The 18,088-nt window shown below is 44.3% G+C and overlaps 1 protein-coding gene across 7 annotated transcripts in view; it reads right to left on the bottom strand.

The window, feature by feature from the left end:
- Positions 1 to 18,088, bottom strand: part of LDB2 (LIM domain binding 2) — a 423,583-nt gene that overhangs the window by 90,905 nt on the left and 314,590 nt on the right. For all 7 annotated transcript variants that reach the window (XM_075544501.1, XM_075544503.1, XM_075544502.1 and 4 more), the window contains exon 3: positions 4,079 to 4,251. In XM_075544501.1, coding sequence (XP_075400616.1) covers positions 4,079 to 4,251 — 173 coding nt within the window. The remainder of the gene's footprint in view (positions 1 to 4,078; positions 4,252 to 18,088) is intronic.

Below are 18,088 nucleotides of genomic sequence, written 5' to 3'. Positions count from 1 at the left end.
AACCCTTTACTCTCTTTGACTCGTGGTGAAGCAATATTGACTGTGCTGTTGTGGGGTCTGCTAACTCTCAGCTGGCCTTTAGGAAGCAGGGCAGGCTTTCCCAGCAGGGGTGTTGCTTGAGCTCCTTGGACTTCATGTTTGGAACAGTCTGCATGGGAGAGTGCCTTGAGGTGATGGTTTCATGAAGCTCATTGCATTTTACCGAAAGCACATATCAATGTGTACATGCATGTATACATGCTTCCTACATGCATACAATAAACACATATGAAGTGCACATATATAAATGTGCCTCTCTCTCTCTCTCCACACACACACACACACACACACACACACACACACACACACACACACACACAGCTATTGTTAGGTGCGACCAAGTTGCAGAGTGAAATTCTGCCTGGTCCTGTACCATCCTTACAATAATCTTTTATGTTGGTACCCAAGGTTGAACTACTCAGTCATAATATATATGCTAGAAGACTTCAAAGAATTTGTGAAAAATTATGTGTGCTATCAAGTTGAGAGTTACTCTGTGTGTGTGTATGGGTTTCAAAATGTTCTTGGGAAAATCTCATTTTTCAAGAATTTTAACCCCCCCTCCCACGCACACACAATGCTCCGTGGAACCAATGGTGGTTTCAAACTACTGACCTTGCAGTTAACAATCTAACCATTAGCTGCATACCACGAAGCACCACAGCATATGAGATACAGATGTAGAGTATTTGTACAGTTCACTCCTTGTGCCTATGGTCTGGCTAGACCCACGAAGTGTAAATCTCCTGAGTATAACGTGTTCTATAGACTTGCTCAGGTAGGAGGAGGGCATAGGGATCCAAAACAGAAGTGAGTACGCATGCAGAAAACCTGGCTGGTGTACTTCCACGGTATTTTCCCCAGTAATAAATAATTCCATAATAAATAGTGGCTGCCAGAAAAGGAACATAAACCTATATTCACAGAGGTGATAAGCTTGTGCAGGAATGCCTATAACTATGTTCCCAGTTTGTAAAACTGAACAACTCCAAGAATGCACCCCAAGGGCTTCCCTTAGGGTCTGCCCTCGCTCACCCCTCAGACATAACCTGAGGGTCCTTGATTCTGAGAACCTTGAAGCGTGCACTTTTGATTATTAAGCCTTGTTTTCTATTTGACTCTAAATAGGAAACATAAAAGAGAGGTTTTCTAATTTGTGTCTTAAAACTCTAATTACATATTTATCTGTAATCTATAATGTTGCCGGGATCAGGAAATTGCAAAACGTGCACTATACTCCTGAGGAATATTAAATATTACTGCTGATTCGGAAGGGGCTGAATTTTGGGCTCACTGGTTGACCAAATTTTCATAAAGCCAACTCAGAACCCAAAGATCAAGTGTTATTTATGGAATTAGAGTTTATTGGAGATCTAAATGAGAACAATGGGGAGCTGCCTACACCCAAGGTGCTACACTATGCCATGTGCTGCTAGCGGGTCCCCTGAAAAAGGAAACTTGGCTTCTGAGCGATTCTTCTCTCTGTTGTATCTCTGTGACTCTGATAGTCCACTCTGTTACATGAAACCATCATCGTAGTTTATTATATCGAGATGTGTTTTTAATTCATTGAAGAGCGAGAGACACTGCTGAAGGATTCTTTGGGTTGTCTAATAGTCTCCAAGGGGCAGGAATGAACACAAACAAAGAGCAAAACACAAGAAGGAAAACCATGAAGAGTGGGTGAAAAATATCCCCAGCATCTTAAAAAATTTTTTCCTCAAAATAAATGTGTGTAATTAGTTTGTGGATTAAGTCCACATGGAGCTCCATTTCCCAGAAAGTGATATTTTCACGACAGCATGGGGATATTCACTTCAGGAGTCAGCAGCTACAGTGGCATGGAGAAGAGTGAGAGTAAGTTCCAGTCAAGGAAGGGTTACTAGGGACAGAAGGTACAGTATTCCACAGGGTACGCAGTGCTTCCTAGTGAATGGCTTGTCTGCCTGAAGGAAATACGCATCCGCCACCAAGCGGAGGGCTTCCAGTGTAAGAACAAGTACAAAACAGAACAGAACTCCCAAGCCCACTTGTCAATCCTTTGCTTCTGACTCACGGGGACCCAATGTGCCAAGGATCTGTGCTCCGTTGTGTGTTCTTGGATGCCATTTTTATGGGAAGAGATCACCCAGGTGCCGGTGGGTGGGTAAGAACGGCCAATGCTCAGTGTGCTGAGGACAAACCGTTTTCACCACCCCGGGATTCTTGATGGAAGAATGCCATGGAGGGAGATCTCAGTTTCTCAATTTGGATTGTGCTGCATTTTCTCCATTCATCCGAAGAACAGGCTCGGTGTGGACGTCAAACAAGTCCCAGATGGACAGCAGTCTATTTCTCTCTAGAGCAACAAACTGTGCCGAGTTACCCCCGCGTCTGACAAATCCCAGCTGGGGAAAGCAGTAGTGGAGTCAGTATGTAAACACGTGCCTTCCTTTCAGAAGGCTATGGCAAAACTTTAGCTCATCAGCGTGGGAATTGGATTCCCTATGAAGCATGAAGGATTGGTATGTTTTCTGTAGCTTGTCAGAGTAACACTAAGTCGAGAGAAAATTAACAAGGAAGCCGTCAAGAAGGGTCTGCAGTGCTCAGGGTCATGAACACTAGTGATGGCTGGAAGTCATCTGACCTACCACTTTATGAACATTTATTCTGTGTCTCCAAGATGATGTGAGATGTATTAAAGGCATCCAGGTGACAGGTTCTTTCCTCTTGGCAAAGTCCCTTCCACTCATGGACTTCTCTCAGAGTTCAGGGGGAACTGATCCCAGGATCTACAGACAACCCCACCCTGGGGCACGGACCACAGAAAAGTGGGTAAAGAGAGACGTCGGGCAATGTAAGACATGACAAAATGATAATGTTATAAATTATCAAGGGTTTGTGAGGGAGAAGGCTGTTGGGAGGGAGGGAAAAATGAGGAGCTGATACCAAGGGCTCAAGTAGAAAGCAAATGATTTGAAAATGATGAGGGCAATAAATATACAAATGTGCCTGACACCATGGATGGATGGATGCATTGTGATAAGAGTTGTACAAGCCACCAGTAAAATGATTTTGAAAAAAAAAAGTACTTTTGTCCTGAACTGACAAACAACAACAACAAACAATAAAATAACACAACACAAAACAAAAAGAAGTTTCAACAGGCCAACTGTTAAGACAGGAGGAAAGAGAAACAGACCTACTTCCTGCTTAAAATGTCTATGGATGAAATCAAGGAGCCCTGGTAGTCAACTGTTCAAAACCACCAGCCTTTCCAGAGGAGAAAGAAGAGGCTGTCTGTACCTGTAAAGGTTTAAATTCCTGGAAACTTATAGGGGCAGTTGTTTTCTGTCCTGTTCAGTCGCTATGGGTCAAAACTGACTCAGTGGCAGTGAGAACGTTTTATTCAATTGATAAAAATCAGGACACTATAATATTAATAGTATTTGGTAATTTGGATTCACATTTGATAACCATTTATTTTGCTTTTGATTTTTCTTTTTTAGCATCAGCATGCGACTCCACAAAGATTCAAAATTGCCAACAAGATCGAGGAATATGCTGGCAAATCTCAGAACTTGCTCAAATTTGAATTCATGGAAACCTTGTAGCCCTTAATATTATTTTTCTTTTCTAGATGATGGCTACTTGGGTTCTGTTTAATTTGTTTTTCTTATTGGAATGTTAAGATTTGAATTTTGCTTTATTTATTTATGCTAAATGCCGGTGATGAAAGTCAAACACCCCACAACTCTAGGAGAACATCGCCCAAGGAGCTGAATCCTTTTAACACAAAAACAAAATGTTTCAGCAACCAGTGGGGTAGACCTTCTTTTGAGATTTGAGACTGAGCTGCAGTATCCCGTTTTGACATTCCTGCGCTCCAGGCCACACACATGTATCTAGACATATCCAACCACGCCACGCCACAAAGATGATCTCTTGGTGGGAAAGGTATTAGAAAATGGCTCAGTGTTCTATAGGAAGACCAAAGTGATGATTCTTCAGTACGCCCAGAGGGAAAAAAGCAAAGTGTATTACAGAGTCTGAACTGTACCTTGGTAAACATGGGCTTCCCGTGTTGGGTGACCATGGCACACTGGTCACAGTCCACCGTGATGGATGAGTTGTGGTATGATTCTTTTGAGTGTTTGAGAATGTAATACAGGTCGGTCACTCCTCCTTCGAACACAGTGCTGAAGTATCGGGGGATGAGGGTCCTGCCGATAGCTAGGAAAGAAAGAGAGAAACAAACCATTAAAACAAGCAGTAGACACTGGTGCTCATCCAACTCCATCGCACTCTCCTACCATGCCACACCAATCATCCCAAGAAACCATATGTCCTCCGCCTTGAGAGCAGTGTTTCCCAAAGTGGGTGATAGCACCCCCGCTGGAAACATCTGGGAAGGCTTCAAAAGCAGATACCTACACCTTAGACTGGTCTATAGGCTATCACATGGGTATTTTTAATTTTCAGAGGGATGCTGAGTAATTTTTTTTCACTGAAAAGGAGGTGGTAGGCCAGATAACATTTGGAAAGTATGACTGAGAGTCAGCTCTGGCGGTATACCAGAACATTGCCCGGTCTGGAGTGAGTTGGTCCTCATATTAGTTGGTTTGCTTTGTGCAGATGTTGTCTCATTCTATCGCATGAAGCATTTGCCTTGCTAATGGCCCACCGTCTACTTGCCCAAATATGATGTCCTTTCCCAGGAAGCAAATTTCTCTCAGCAAATAGGCAAATAACCTTTTGGGTTATAACAGTGAAATAAAATCCCCAAGTAGCCAGGAAGTTAGTGCCATTATTTCTCTAGGTTTTGTGTCTGCTGAAAGTCAATAATATATGGGAGAAAACACATTCTTTTCTTGGATCACACATACCAGGGGCTCTCAAAATCTGTGGAACATTCCTATCTTTAAATCCTATTGTTCTCGTGTACTTTGTGAAGCCCCCTCACATGATCTAAATGAACATGTTTTGAAAAAAGAAAATACATCAGAAAATGATGCAAATTTTTCCATGGTTCAGTTACAAGCCAGTTAAAAAACATGTACTAATATAATAATACTAAGTTCAATATAGAATGCTTTGTGGTGTGCGGAGTAGTTTGGCCATCTCTTGTAGAATCTTCATAACAATTCCAAGAGCATAGCAGACTTGTTTGGCTCTCCTCTAGAGATCCTGGAATGTCATTATGAAAAAGAAAAACAAAAGCTATTTAAGGAAAGAGTATACGTTTGTTGTTGCTGTTGTCTGGCTCCGTGTAGTCGGTTCTGACCCATAGCAACACTTAGCACAACAGAATGAAACCCTGGTCCTGCACCATGCTCACAATATGGCTGTGATTGAAGACATTGATGCAGCCACTGTGTCAATCCCTCTTGTCAAGGGCCTTCCTCTTTTATGCTGCCCCTTCACTGTACCAAATGTGATGTCCTTCTCCAAGGTCGGGTCTCTTCTGACAATACGTCCAAAGTATGTGAGATGAAGTCTTGCCATCCTTGCCTCTAGGAGCACTGTGGCCTTGCTTCTTCCAAGACAAAGTTTAGAACTTTAGAAGTTCCAATTTTTAGAACTTCCAATTCAAATTTTTAGAACTTTAGAAGTTCCAAAGTTTAGAACTTCCAATTCAAAGTTTAGAAGTAACTAATTGGAGTCTGTAATTTTGAAAATATTACAGACTTTAAATGGCTTTAAAGAATGGAGATGTTGACCAACTGATGGGAATCCCCATATAGACAAGACCCCTGCGTGTGCAACTGTCAATATCCTGTCCACTGCTGGGGCTGGAGAAGTTACTTCTTGAACATAGATGTCTCATTTTAAGAGAACGTGATACCTTCCATTTGGTTGGAATTGGTCTTCTTCCAGATTGTATGTGCTGCCCCGCCCTTGTTTCGTTTGAATAGTTGTGTAAGTAGCTGGGCCTTTGTGATATATGATGCTTAGCAACACTGAACAAGTTCTTGCTTCAGCTGTGGTTTGAAATCCTCTTACCATGAAATCCCAACTTATAATAGGAGGAATTTTGCTTATGTGCAGATTTGAAAGCAGAGTCCTTCTTAGGCAATTCAAGATTTTAATAAATCGCTCACTTCCACTACCTAATGCCTCCGGAAAGACAAAAATAATACTTAAGATAAATAAACTAAGAAAGGGAGCTTTAGCTAGGAAAGATCTTCCGATCTCTGCTCGAATGTTTTACAATATTTAGTTTCATTTAAAAAGAATCAGTGTTAATCCGTTCCATATGGATCTATAGCTCCTTTGTAGATGGGCCTGGAAGAAAATGAATTCTCGAAGGACTACCTGGGCAGAGAATTTGCTGACGTGGTCACTAAAGCACACCAATGGGAATGTCTCATGCCCGGAGGATGCCATGCCGGTGGTGATGGCTTCACCTGGACAGCAGGTTAAAATCCACCAACGAGTGTGTACTCAGTATTCCCGGGCACCTATCTGATAACCCACCCCCTGTCAGGCCCACTCCCTGCCCTACCCCTTAAAACCTTCTTAGATGTCCGCAATTCAGCTTCATTCACCAAAGGGCAGGGTCATTAGCTGCTATAAAAGTCAAGCAAGATTCACTTGACCCCACCAGTCCCTTACACAGCTGCACAGCCCATACAACAAGGGCCACTTTGTAACACTGACATCCTTTCTCTGCGTTGCACACCAGATCAAATTAGTGTAATGCATCTCAAATGTTCCAACTCAAAGCTGGTTACCATAAAGACATCAGCTGGAGGGATTCAACGATTTGGAATCTGCTCCGTAGGGCCTACCCATAACCCATCAACATGGAGACAGAGGGGGGAAATATTTTACCCTGCCGGCCAAGGACTTTTTACATGAGCAGGGTCGCCACAAACAAACATGACTGGATTAGCCCCATGGTTCTTCATCACCACTGACACACAACTGAAGTTCTCTGTCGCATAGCCAGCTGTACAGCATCATTGTTTTGTTCCCCCATAGTACAGGGAAACCAGCAAACACCCACAGCCAGGCGCAGCAGCAACCTGTCAGAGAAGGGACGCTCAAATGCTTTTGACTAACTCAAGTGACTGGTGTGTGGTAAGACGACATTCTGCCCCAGGTGGGACCGCTGCAACATTCAGCCGCCAGGACAACACACCTGATGATTCTTTCTGGGTGGCCAGGGCTGCCCTACAAGAATTTCACTGGGAAACCCTACCCCACCCACCGTGAGGCCTTGATCTGGCCTCTTCTGATTTCTCTGTGGGACCCCAGAACTGCTTCCTCTTCTCAAACTCAAAGAACATCAAAAAAAGAACACGGTTTCTGTTCTGGAGAAACAAGGCAGCCCGGCCCATTTCCAGCTCTCACAGGTCTCAAGACACAAGAACGGTGGCGTGGTGAAAGGTTGGAGCGTTCCGAGCTTTAAGTCCAAACCTTTCACAGCGTCTCCAGCTCCAGAAAATGTACGCATTCCCTAGTCAAGATCGAAGGGAAATGTTTAAGAGTCACGCAACGAGGACTTCAGTTCATGTCCACGTTTGCAAAATCCAAAGTCACTGCCACTGAGTTCATTACGGCTTCTAGGTGATTCTATAGGACAGGGTGGAATTGCCCAGGTGGGTTTCCAGGACTGTGGCTCTTAACGGGAGCACAAAGCCTCATCTTTCTCCCAAGGAGCAGCTGGTGGTCTCCAACGGCTGACTTTGGGATTTGCAGTCTCCCATGTAACCACTAACCAAACAGGAGTCCTTTTGTTTCAGCTCATACACCCACTGCTTGGTTTATTCCAAGCAAAATGGGTTTACACATGTGTCTGGAATCAGTGGGTGGCTGCAGACAAATTCTCAGTGATAAACTTGTCTTCATCTCCAGCTGGTGACTATCAAAGGCCCACTCAAAACGGGGGCTTCTAAGGGATCAACTACTTTAACGGCTAGTTGATGCTAAATATGTGGCAACTGCTTAATTGTCGATCTCCAGCCAATGGAAAGAAGTAACCATACCTATGTGAACTTAATTAGGTGACATTTTTTTGGAATAAGGATAAGCGACTCTTGAGCTTTTAGAATTATTTCAGACAGGAGAATTACCTGATAAATTAACTTTACAATATTGGGGTTTTATGCAGCTCTGCTAATGCGGCAGTACCTCGAAAGTCCAAACAGAAATTTGACCCTTGAGCTGTCGTTGTAAACAGAACCTCATTAAACTCTGGAGTCTTGACCTACCTCAATGTGGGAATCAGTGAGTGCATTATGCTGACATGGAAATAGAAATCCTACAAATCAAGAAAGAAACTGGATGGAGGCTATCTTGATGGCACATGACCATTTGAAATCGCCCATGTGCCCAAAGAAGCCATGCCAGCCATCGATGGGAGTGCAGCCTGCTCAGTGGGGTCTGGAGGTTTTGAAATGCGCTCCTAGATAGTTCCACATTAAAAAAAAATAAATCTATGTTTGGCAATGTTTCTTGGATTCAAGTAGGGATGATCTCCACTTGAGATAATTCTGATCAGCTCCTGATTAGTGATTATGAACAGCACTTAACATATGTGGGAAGAACAAAATAGAAAATGCTAGCAATTATTTAATAAGCATAATTAGGTTACCCCTGATTAGATTCCACACCTCCATTTAAGGAAGAACCTCAGAGCCAGCTAGTACAATGACTAGGGTGCAATAAAATAGAACTTGTTACTGCTTTTAGCAATCAATGTCCATGTCCAAAATTCATATTGTTTTGTTTTAATGACATGAGTAATTCTGCTGCAGAAAGAGCTCACAATACTTGTCAGAGGTTCACTGCTTTTCCCAGGTCTGATTCCTCTGCTCCCCAGAGACAGGGTCAGACCTCACGTCCCACCTTCCTCTCAGGTGGGGCTGTTATAGGTAAGGGAGTAGTCAGTGTCCACTGGGCATGTGCATTGTTTTAATGTCTCAATGAAGGAGACCCCCAAGATAGGAGATCCAAATTCCGGACACAGGGACAGAAAAATTCTATGGTCCTCAGGGTCCTCCCCACCTCTGGCATCCAGATGTTGAAGTCGATATGCTCCCTCAAAACAAGGCTGGTGAGATCATGTGTTGCATACTGTGGACAAGTTACCAGGAGGGACCTGGCCCTGGAAAAGGACATCAAGCTTGGTAAGGCAGAGGAGCAGGGAGTAGGAGGAAGACCCTGAAGAGATGGGTTGACACCATGGCTGCAACAATGGGCTGAGACATAGGAACAATGGTGAGGATGGTGTAGTGCTGGGCGGTATGTAGCACCACTGTGCGTCAGAAGCGACTCAACAATACCTAAAAATAACAATAGGTTTAAAGATCCTCTGAGCACCTTTTAGCCTCCTGCCTCACTGCCTTCTTCCCCTACCCCCCCAACCAGGTCATCTTTGTTATCAGCTTAACAGAACATTTTTATTACAGATTGATAGTCACGGACATGCTTCCACGAAACATGTATCATTAAGTATAACTGGCTTTTTGCTAATTTAGATATGCTATCATACTAAAAGCATCCATCTTTAACAGGAATTTACCTTGTATCATTAAAGAATATATTTTTAGCTATAATTGAATATGCGGTTGATCCATTCACTTTAATTACAGCATCATACTCTATCCCAGAGTTTCCCAAAGCGAATCACAAGAATAAATCAGGGGGTGAGGGTGTGCTCAAAAGCAGATACCTCCACTTTATTCTGGATTATCGGCTATTGTACAAAAGGTTCTCATTACTGCGTATATATTTTCTCCCCTGAAAAGTGGGCAATGGGCCAAATCAAGTCGGGATCTTATGTAATGTGGAATATGGTTGGTGTGCAGATCAGTTAGACTTTGAACGAACACAGCGTCATGAAAGACCAGTCTCTGGAAGAAGGCCTTGTGCTTGGTCGGGAAGAGGGTCAGTAAAGGGAAGGAAGCCCCCACGAGATGGATTGCCATAGAAGCTTCCCAAGGAAGGGGCGCACCCACAGCACCAGCATCAGCGTTTCTTTCTCTGAGATGAGGGGGGTTCAAAGTGGCCCTGGGGGAAGTTAGCGGTCTCTGCCTTCCATTTTTCATGAACTTTTAAAAATCATTTTATTAGGGACTCATATAACTCTTATCAAAATCCATACATACATCAATTGTGTAAAGCACATTTGTACATTCACTGCCCTCATCATTCTCAAAACATTTGCTCTCCAACCAAGCCCCTGGCATCAGGTTCTCATGTTCCCTTCCCTCCCTGTTGCCTCCTCCCTCATGAACCCTTGATAATTTATAAATTATTATTTTGTCATATCTTGCCCTGTCCAACGTCTCCCTTCACCCACTTCTCTGTTGTTTGTCCCTCAGGGAGGAGGTCACATGTAGATCCTTCTAATCAGTTCCCCCATTTCAACCTACCCACCTTTCAACCTCCTAGTATGACCACTCATACCACTTGTCCTGAAGGGATCATCTGCCCCAGATTCCCTGCATTTCCAGTTCCTATATGTACCAGTGTACATCCTCTGGTCTAGCTATATTTGTACAGTAGAATTGGGATCAAGATAGTTGGGGGTGTGTGTGTAAAGGAAGCATTTAGGAACTAGAGGAAAGTTTTATGTTTCATTGTTGCTATGTCGCACCCTGACTGGCTCGTCTCATCCCTGAGACCTTTCTGTAAGGGGATGTCCAGTGGCCCACAAATGGGCTTTGGATCTCCACTCTGCATTCTTCACCCTCATTCACTATACGATTTTTTTTGTTATGATGATGCCTGCTACCTGATCCCTTCAACACCTCATGATCGCACAGGCTGGTGTGCTTCTTTCACGTGGGCTTTGTTGCTTATGAGCCAGATGGCTGCTTGTTTACCTTCAAGCCTTTAAGATCTCAGACACTATCTCTTTTGATAGCTGGGCGCCATTTTGAAGGTCACTATGAGTCCGAGCCAATGTGATGGCTGCAAACCATCAGGGCAGCGATGCTGAAAGACATACAGAAGGCTTACCCAATGTTCTCCAACAGGGCAGACCTGAGAAAGTTCAATCCTTATTTTATTTTCCGGGGTAGCAGTAATTTGACCTTCAAAGTGATGATACTATCTTGGTCCTCTCTCTGCTCAGGTAGTGCTTCTCTTAACTACAACTTCACTTGATATTTTCGAACTTTGCATTTTATTGCCATTTGGATCGCAAAATGGATTATTCGCAAAGTTGATGCACACAGATGACAACAGTAAATGATTAATTTTGGAGACATCAGCTCATGCGGTGATTGCTTCACACCATCTGTGCACTTCGGACACTTTCAGGTGGTCTGCGGTTTTCTGAAGTTTCTTGCCCCGAATCCATTCACTTGACCAAAGAGAAACAAACTACCCCAGACTGGTGATCCCAAACCGAGCTCACTGTCATGGAGTCAATTCTGATTCCTCTGTACACTAGGACTGTGTAGAAGTAACCCCGAAGAGCTTGATGGGGCAAGGGGGGTTGTATGTTGGGCTGCTAAGCACCGAGCTAGCAGTTCAAATCGGAAAGCCACGCTGAGGGAGAAAGATGAGACTTTCTATTCCTGTAAGCCTTTACAGCCTCAGAAGCTCCCAGGGGCAGTTCAGCTCTGCCCTATAGAGTCACTATGAGTCAGGACGGGCTCCGTGGCAGTGAGGTGGTAAATCGTTATGGGAGCAGAAAATATCATCTTATGTACTCCCAGAAAGGTCTGTAAGCTCATTACTGACTCCCATTCAACAAAACCTGGTGCAGGATGGGCCCGCCTTGCCTCCCATGCTCAATGAACTCCCAGGCAACTTCAAGTCACCATGACATTACATATCATCTGCCTGATAATCACCCTCCCCATCTTTTTCTATTAAGGTGGCCATGGCAGTCCATGTTGCAGTCAGCTGTGTCATCTACACACTTTGTGATTGGGAGCAAGCCTTAGTTTCTTCATCCGTCAAATGTGAATAAAATGACAACCAATTCAGTGAGCTTTCGAACTACTTACAAGATCGCACAGGCTAAATGCTGGTACCGAGACTGACCATGCTATGCATAGCACAGATGTTCATTACTATCAGCTCCAGAATAGCACCCTTTTACCCAGACACACAGGGAGCTGCCTGGGATTAGAATCCATCTGATGGACATTGGGAAATTGGTTGTTCTTGTTGGTAGATGCTATCAAGTTCCAATTCATGTGTACACCAGAGTGAAACAGCACCTGGTCTTGCACATTCTTCAGAATTGTCCCTATTCCCGAGCCCATTGCTGCAGCCCCTGTGTTAATCCAACCTATTAAGGTCCTTCCTCTTTTTTGTTGCCCCTACACTGTACTAAGCCCAATGACCTTCTCAGTCTGTCCTAAGAAAATGTCCAAAGTGTGTAGGATTAGGACTCACGTCCCAGGAGCATTCTGGCTGTACTTCTTCCAAGACTGATTTGTTTGTTCTTTTGGAACTCCATGATAAACTGGTGAGTTGTTGCTTTTCTTAGGCATCATCAAGTTGGTTATGGTTCATATGCACAACAGAGCAAAACACTGCCCCGTGCTGTGCCATCCACACAATCGTTGTGATTAAGCCCAGTGTTGCAACCGTCACATGGATGCTCTGCCTCTCTGTCACTGTCCTATTACTTTACAAAGCAAGATGCCCTTTCCCAGGGACTGGTCTCTCCAGATAACAAGTCCAAAGCAAATGAGAGGAAGTCCACCAACCTCCATTCGAAAATGCTTTTTGCGTGTACTACTTCCAAAATAGATTTGTTTGTTCTTTTGGCAGAACATGCTCTTCACATTTATTGATTCTTCTTCAGTCTTCCATATTCAACATCCAACTTTCACATGCATCTTAGGCAACGCAAACTCCTTGGTTTGGTTAGTTAGCACTCTGCGTGTTCAGTATAGGAGCGCTCCCTCAGAAGCGATGTGCTCTCCATTAAGGACCTCCAACAAGCCTATGACTGTTGCATGGATGCCAACTTAAGGAACCTCATGTGTTCCTGTGCTCTGTGGGGCTTCCTTGTCTGCAATCTTGCTTTCACAGATCACCAGGCCTTTCTTCAGCAGTGAGGCTGGTTACTTGTGAGCAGTCTACCTTCTTCAGGTTAGTGGTCAAGTGCACAAGCTAGGAGTTGGAACCCACTGAGCGCTGCAGTGTGAGGCAATTTGCTCATCTGCTCCTGTTAAGGTAATGGCCAAGAAAACCCTATGGGGCAGTTCTGCTCTGTAACTCATGGCTAGCTCTGAGGTTCAATGGACTTGCTGGCAATGGGTTTGGGTTAGGTTTGGGGTGATGTGAAGGGTTAGATACTTGGCTACTAACTAAATGGCAATTCAACTCTGCCTAGAAGCTCCATAAAAGCAAGGGCTGCTGATCTACTTACAAAAGACCACAGTCATTGAAAACCCCTGGAAGGCCGTACTACTCTGAAGCATGTGAGTCTTGTGAATCTAAACACTTAGTCGCACCTCTTCATGCATATCCTGCGGGCCTTACCTTTTGGCATTTCCACTGCTCTATTGCATTTCCCTTAAGGACTATAGTCCCTGAGGGCAGGGCATGGGTCCTGATCATTTCAGAATCACTCTTGCAGTCATAATGTAAATAGCTACTGAAGAGATGTTTAGCAAGTGAATGAGTGTGGACTTGGCATATCCACCTGAAGAGTCTGCCAACCTCAAACCAGTTGCATACACATGGGTTTTGAACGCAGCCCAAACCCCAGGCAGTGGAAAATCAGGTTTTATGGCCTCATATCTGGAATGCTCACACCTGAGTGTACTAGGCTAGATAATTATGGATTAGGGAACCATCATTTGAGAAGATGCATTTTGGGATTAAAGTTAATTTTGAGTTTTGCTAGGCAAAGAAGCTTCTCACGGGAGACTGCTTACTTTTGATGGCCTTCTCCCTTATGGTGCATCTGTACATAATTCGACTACTGTCTGGCTTGGTCAACAAAAGCACACCTCTTGGAAACAAACATAAAGCAGGCTTCCCTTTGCACGCCAGGCCAGCATTCCAGGGGCTTGGAATTTTAGAGAGAAGTAAAGTCCTGAGAAATGAGCAGTCGTCCAAGAGGAAAGGATTCACATTCCACAGCAGTCCACCGAGGGCTGTGCTTTTGACCCTTAGCTGCTGTCTACAAGGGAGGGAACAACCAGTCCAACAGCGAATTCAATGTTGTGTGAGCTTGCGTGGGCAGCAAGACTTTAAAGGCAGCCCAGACCAAGTATGGGAAAACTTGGTGCGGGGGTGTATGTGTGTGAGATTTCAGCAAAACCTGAGGATTTCAATGAGAGACGGAAGCCTCCAGTATGCTAGGGGTTCTGGAATCACACACGAGTGGACTCAGTATTGGCCACTTGGTATGAGAGCTTGAGCAGACCCACCAATATCTCTTACCACGACAGTCCCCTGGCTTTGACCAGTACCTGATGATCCCTTCCTGGAGCTGGACTTCCTTAGAAGCTATGATACTCCTTTCCCCAAGAGGGAGCCCATGTGAAATGGCACTGCTGGTCTCCCAGGGCACTCTATTGACTCTGATCAGAGAGGGGAGCTTCTGATGGGGGAAACGGGGTATCCCTGGCATGCATTGGATCACAGGAGCCTGGAACAGGTGCCAGGGGCATGGGAACAGCTCTGCCCTCTCTCAGGATCCCACCTCTATCTTCTCTGCTGATTCCATGAACTTAAAGAGACCCAGGGATGCCCCTGGACTTCTTCCTTTCACACCTCACTGGGTCTGGCCACTTCCCAGGAGTGGCCTATGGGATTAGCAGTGTGGATTCAGGAATCTTCCTGCTGGACTTGAGTCCCATGTAGTAGCTCTGCCACGCAGTAGCTGTGTGATCTTGGACCAATTATTTAACCACACTGGCCTTGGATTTCTCAGCTGCAAAATGGGGATGAGAATGTTACCTAGATCATTGTCATGTTGTAAAGATGACAGAGAGTCATTTGTAATCCATGCCTTGGGCCAGACTTTATCCCCTTGCCCTGAAATTCCACAATATTTACTTTTACTTATCAGTTATAGTGACACAACCATGTGTCCCATCCTGTCTGTTTAAGCAACAGCCCACCCAATATATATCTGTGGCCCCAAGCTTTGTAGAGCCCATCATATTAAAAAGTGCAGGTATATGCGGAGATTTGTAATAACAAATGGGCACTACGTGTTGGCATGTATCAAAATAGTATTACCGTATGGTTATGTTAAAGATGTTTCAGTAGATCTGGAAGGGTTTCTGGAATGATTTTTATCCATTGGAAAGTACACTCTACACTAAGTCAAACATGGGACTAACTGATGTTAGATAGGAACTGTACATAATGTTGCAATTCGCATATACATTCCACAGATTTAGGAAAGGAACTGGTTCATAATCCAAGGGCTGCCTGCATGGAAAACAGTGCTCACAAGGTGGGAATATCTCACCAAAAGTACTATAATGATCAAAGTTGCGTCAGAAAGCTGGCTTATTACTCTATCATCAATACTGGCAGGACTTCTGTGGCCACACGTTGAGTTGAACAGAGTAGTGGAGAACTGCAGTCACTCCACTCTGAAATGAGACAGAGTAAGAGGACTCCGCCTTATGGTTGACCTAGTGCCATGGGTTTTGCGTGATAGCCCCCAGTTCCTTCTGCAGTAGGGTCTAGAGTTCCTAATGCAAGGCCTTGAAGTGGCCTCTCAGGATAAATGCATGCTTTAAATGAGCTCCGTGCAGGCAGGTGTTATAGTGCTATTGCTGTTGACGATGGGTCCAATGTCAATAAACCAACAATAGAAATATTAAATAAGGTGTCCTTAAACAGAAATACACACCAAGCGGCTGCATTGGTTGATGACAATGTGGCCAGAGGCTTATGGGAAACCTCAAAGCAAAGGCTCCGTATTCACCAATTTGGTCCTTGCAAGCAACCCCATGGAGCCTATTAGGAATAGAGTATTGCCTGGATTTGCATACAAGAGGGATCCAAAGTTCTCAGAAAATGGATCAGAAGGCCAATGGAATTTGTCCAAAGGTTTTCTGAGCTCCCCTCAGTTTAGGCCAACAATCTCTAGGGAGGGTAACTGTATCCTGTTGCACTGAGCGACAATCTCAGAAGAAAGACTAGCAGGGATCACATAGGGTTGCTGGAAGTGTGTCTGCTGAATGACTGAACTCTACATTGGCACAGGTGAAGATGTTGACAATGGTTAGTTATTTTATCCTTACTATTACTAGGTTGGTAAGAGGATGAAATAACCTGTAGCTACTTGACACCCTGTGCACGCTGGGTACCCCATTAATGGGTGACACTAAGAAAGAAAGTGATAGAGAAAATGGAATAAAGGGCAGCAAACAAAGGAAGATACTCAAGGAACAGAAGCAACACAATGTTTGGGTAAGCAGTGGGAAAGGGATTCCACCTTGTGCTTATCCAGGTTCAGTAGAGAAACAAATCCAGAGACACTCATATATATGTAAGAGAGAGCTTTCTAGCAAGAAGTAATTATGCATCAATAAAACATCCCAGCCCAGTTCAGATTAAGTCCATAAATTCAATGTTATCCATGTCCAATATTAGCCCATGAATTCCTCTTTGGACTCACCCAGCACATGCAATGGTGCCGAATGCAGGAAGAGCAGAGGCCAGTAGGTGGAAAGTCCTGCGGGTCCAATGGCAGCAGACACACCTCCAGGGCTCTGGCTGCCATCAGTGTGGCTCCATGTGGCTTGTCAACAGGAATGTGAAGCAGAGAGAGAGAGAGAGTGGCCTGCCTCTTCTGATGGGAGACTCAAAAGGGGAAGTTTCCAGAATTCTCATGAGAAGGCCACGCCCACAATGAGGGCTCATCAGACTGTGACCTCATTGACAGACTAGACTCCACCCCTTCATTCTTTTACCAAGTTGACATGAAATTGTGTAATTACAACACACCTCGACATGACAAAGAAACATCTTTACGGGTGGACCAATAAACAATATCATAGTAAATGGAGGAAATATGACATCATCAAGCATTTCATCTTGCTTGGATCCACAACTCGTGCTCATAGAAGCAACAATCAAGAAAGCAAATGACAGATTGCTTTGGGCAAGCCTGCTGCAGAAGACCTCTTGAAACTATTAAAGAGCAAAGATATCATTTTGAAGACTAAGGTGTGCCTGACTCCAGCCATGGGATTTTCAATCACATGAAAGTTGGACAACGAATAAGGAAGAGTGGAGGAAGATTGATGGATACATTGGAATTGTGGTGTTGGAGGAGAACACTGAACTCCATAGAACAAATCCATCTGTCTGGATGGAAGTACAGTCAGGACACTTCTTTCAAAGAAGGTTGTGGAATCCTTGTCTTTGGACATGTCCTCAGGAAAGATCAGTCCCTGGAGAAGGACATGATGCTTGGTCAAGTGGAGGGGGAACGGGAAAGAGGAAGACTCAACAAGTTGGATCGACACCCAGGATGGGGCAATGCTTCATTCCCTTGTACTTAGGGCCACTAGGAGTGTGAATCGACTTGATAGTATCTAACGCCGAGAACACAGCGGTGCTAGAAAAGCAGGGACACAGACTTTAGCTTCCTGATCAAATGTAGTGGTTACCAGTTGGGCTGCTAACCACAAGATTCACAGTTAAAATCGACCAGCTGCTCTGTGGGAGAAAGTGAAGGATTCCTATTTCCATAAAGAGTCTCAGAAACCCACCAGGGCAGTTCGAGCCTTACCTCTAGGGCCACTCAGATTTGGAATCGACTCGATTGCAGTGAGTTTAGATTTTGGATGCCACAAAGTGAAACAAGATACGTCTAAGCCTTTTAGTAAATGAACTTTCAAGAAGACCAGTCAGAGAATTCAGGGAACTCAGGCATGTGTACCCCCTCTTCTCTCTCTTTAGCCCCACCCAGGAAAGGTTCCCAACTCACTCCAGATTCCACAGTGGATAACCAGCCTGGGCCATAAGTCTAGGTACATTGCTCCAGCCTGCTTGCGATTAATTTCGCAAGTCTTGGGAAACTCTGAATTTCCTTTGCATGATTTACATTTGAATGACTGCTATTATGTACTCTGCTACTTTAATAATATCTCTTCAACATTCTCTCCCTCCT

The sequence above is a fragment of the Tenrec ecaudatus genome, chromosome 3, assembly GCF_050624435.1.
Source record: "Tenrec ecaudatus isolate mTenEca1 chromosome 3, mTenEca1.hap1, whole genome shotgun sequence".
In the NCBI taxonomy this organism is placed as follows: Eukaryota; Metazoa; Chordata; class Mammalia; order Afrosoricida; family Tenrecidae; genus Tenrec; species Tenrec ecaudatus.
This window is presented reverse-complemented; position numbering and strand designations above follow the sequence as displayed.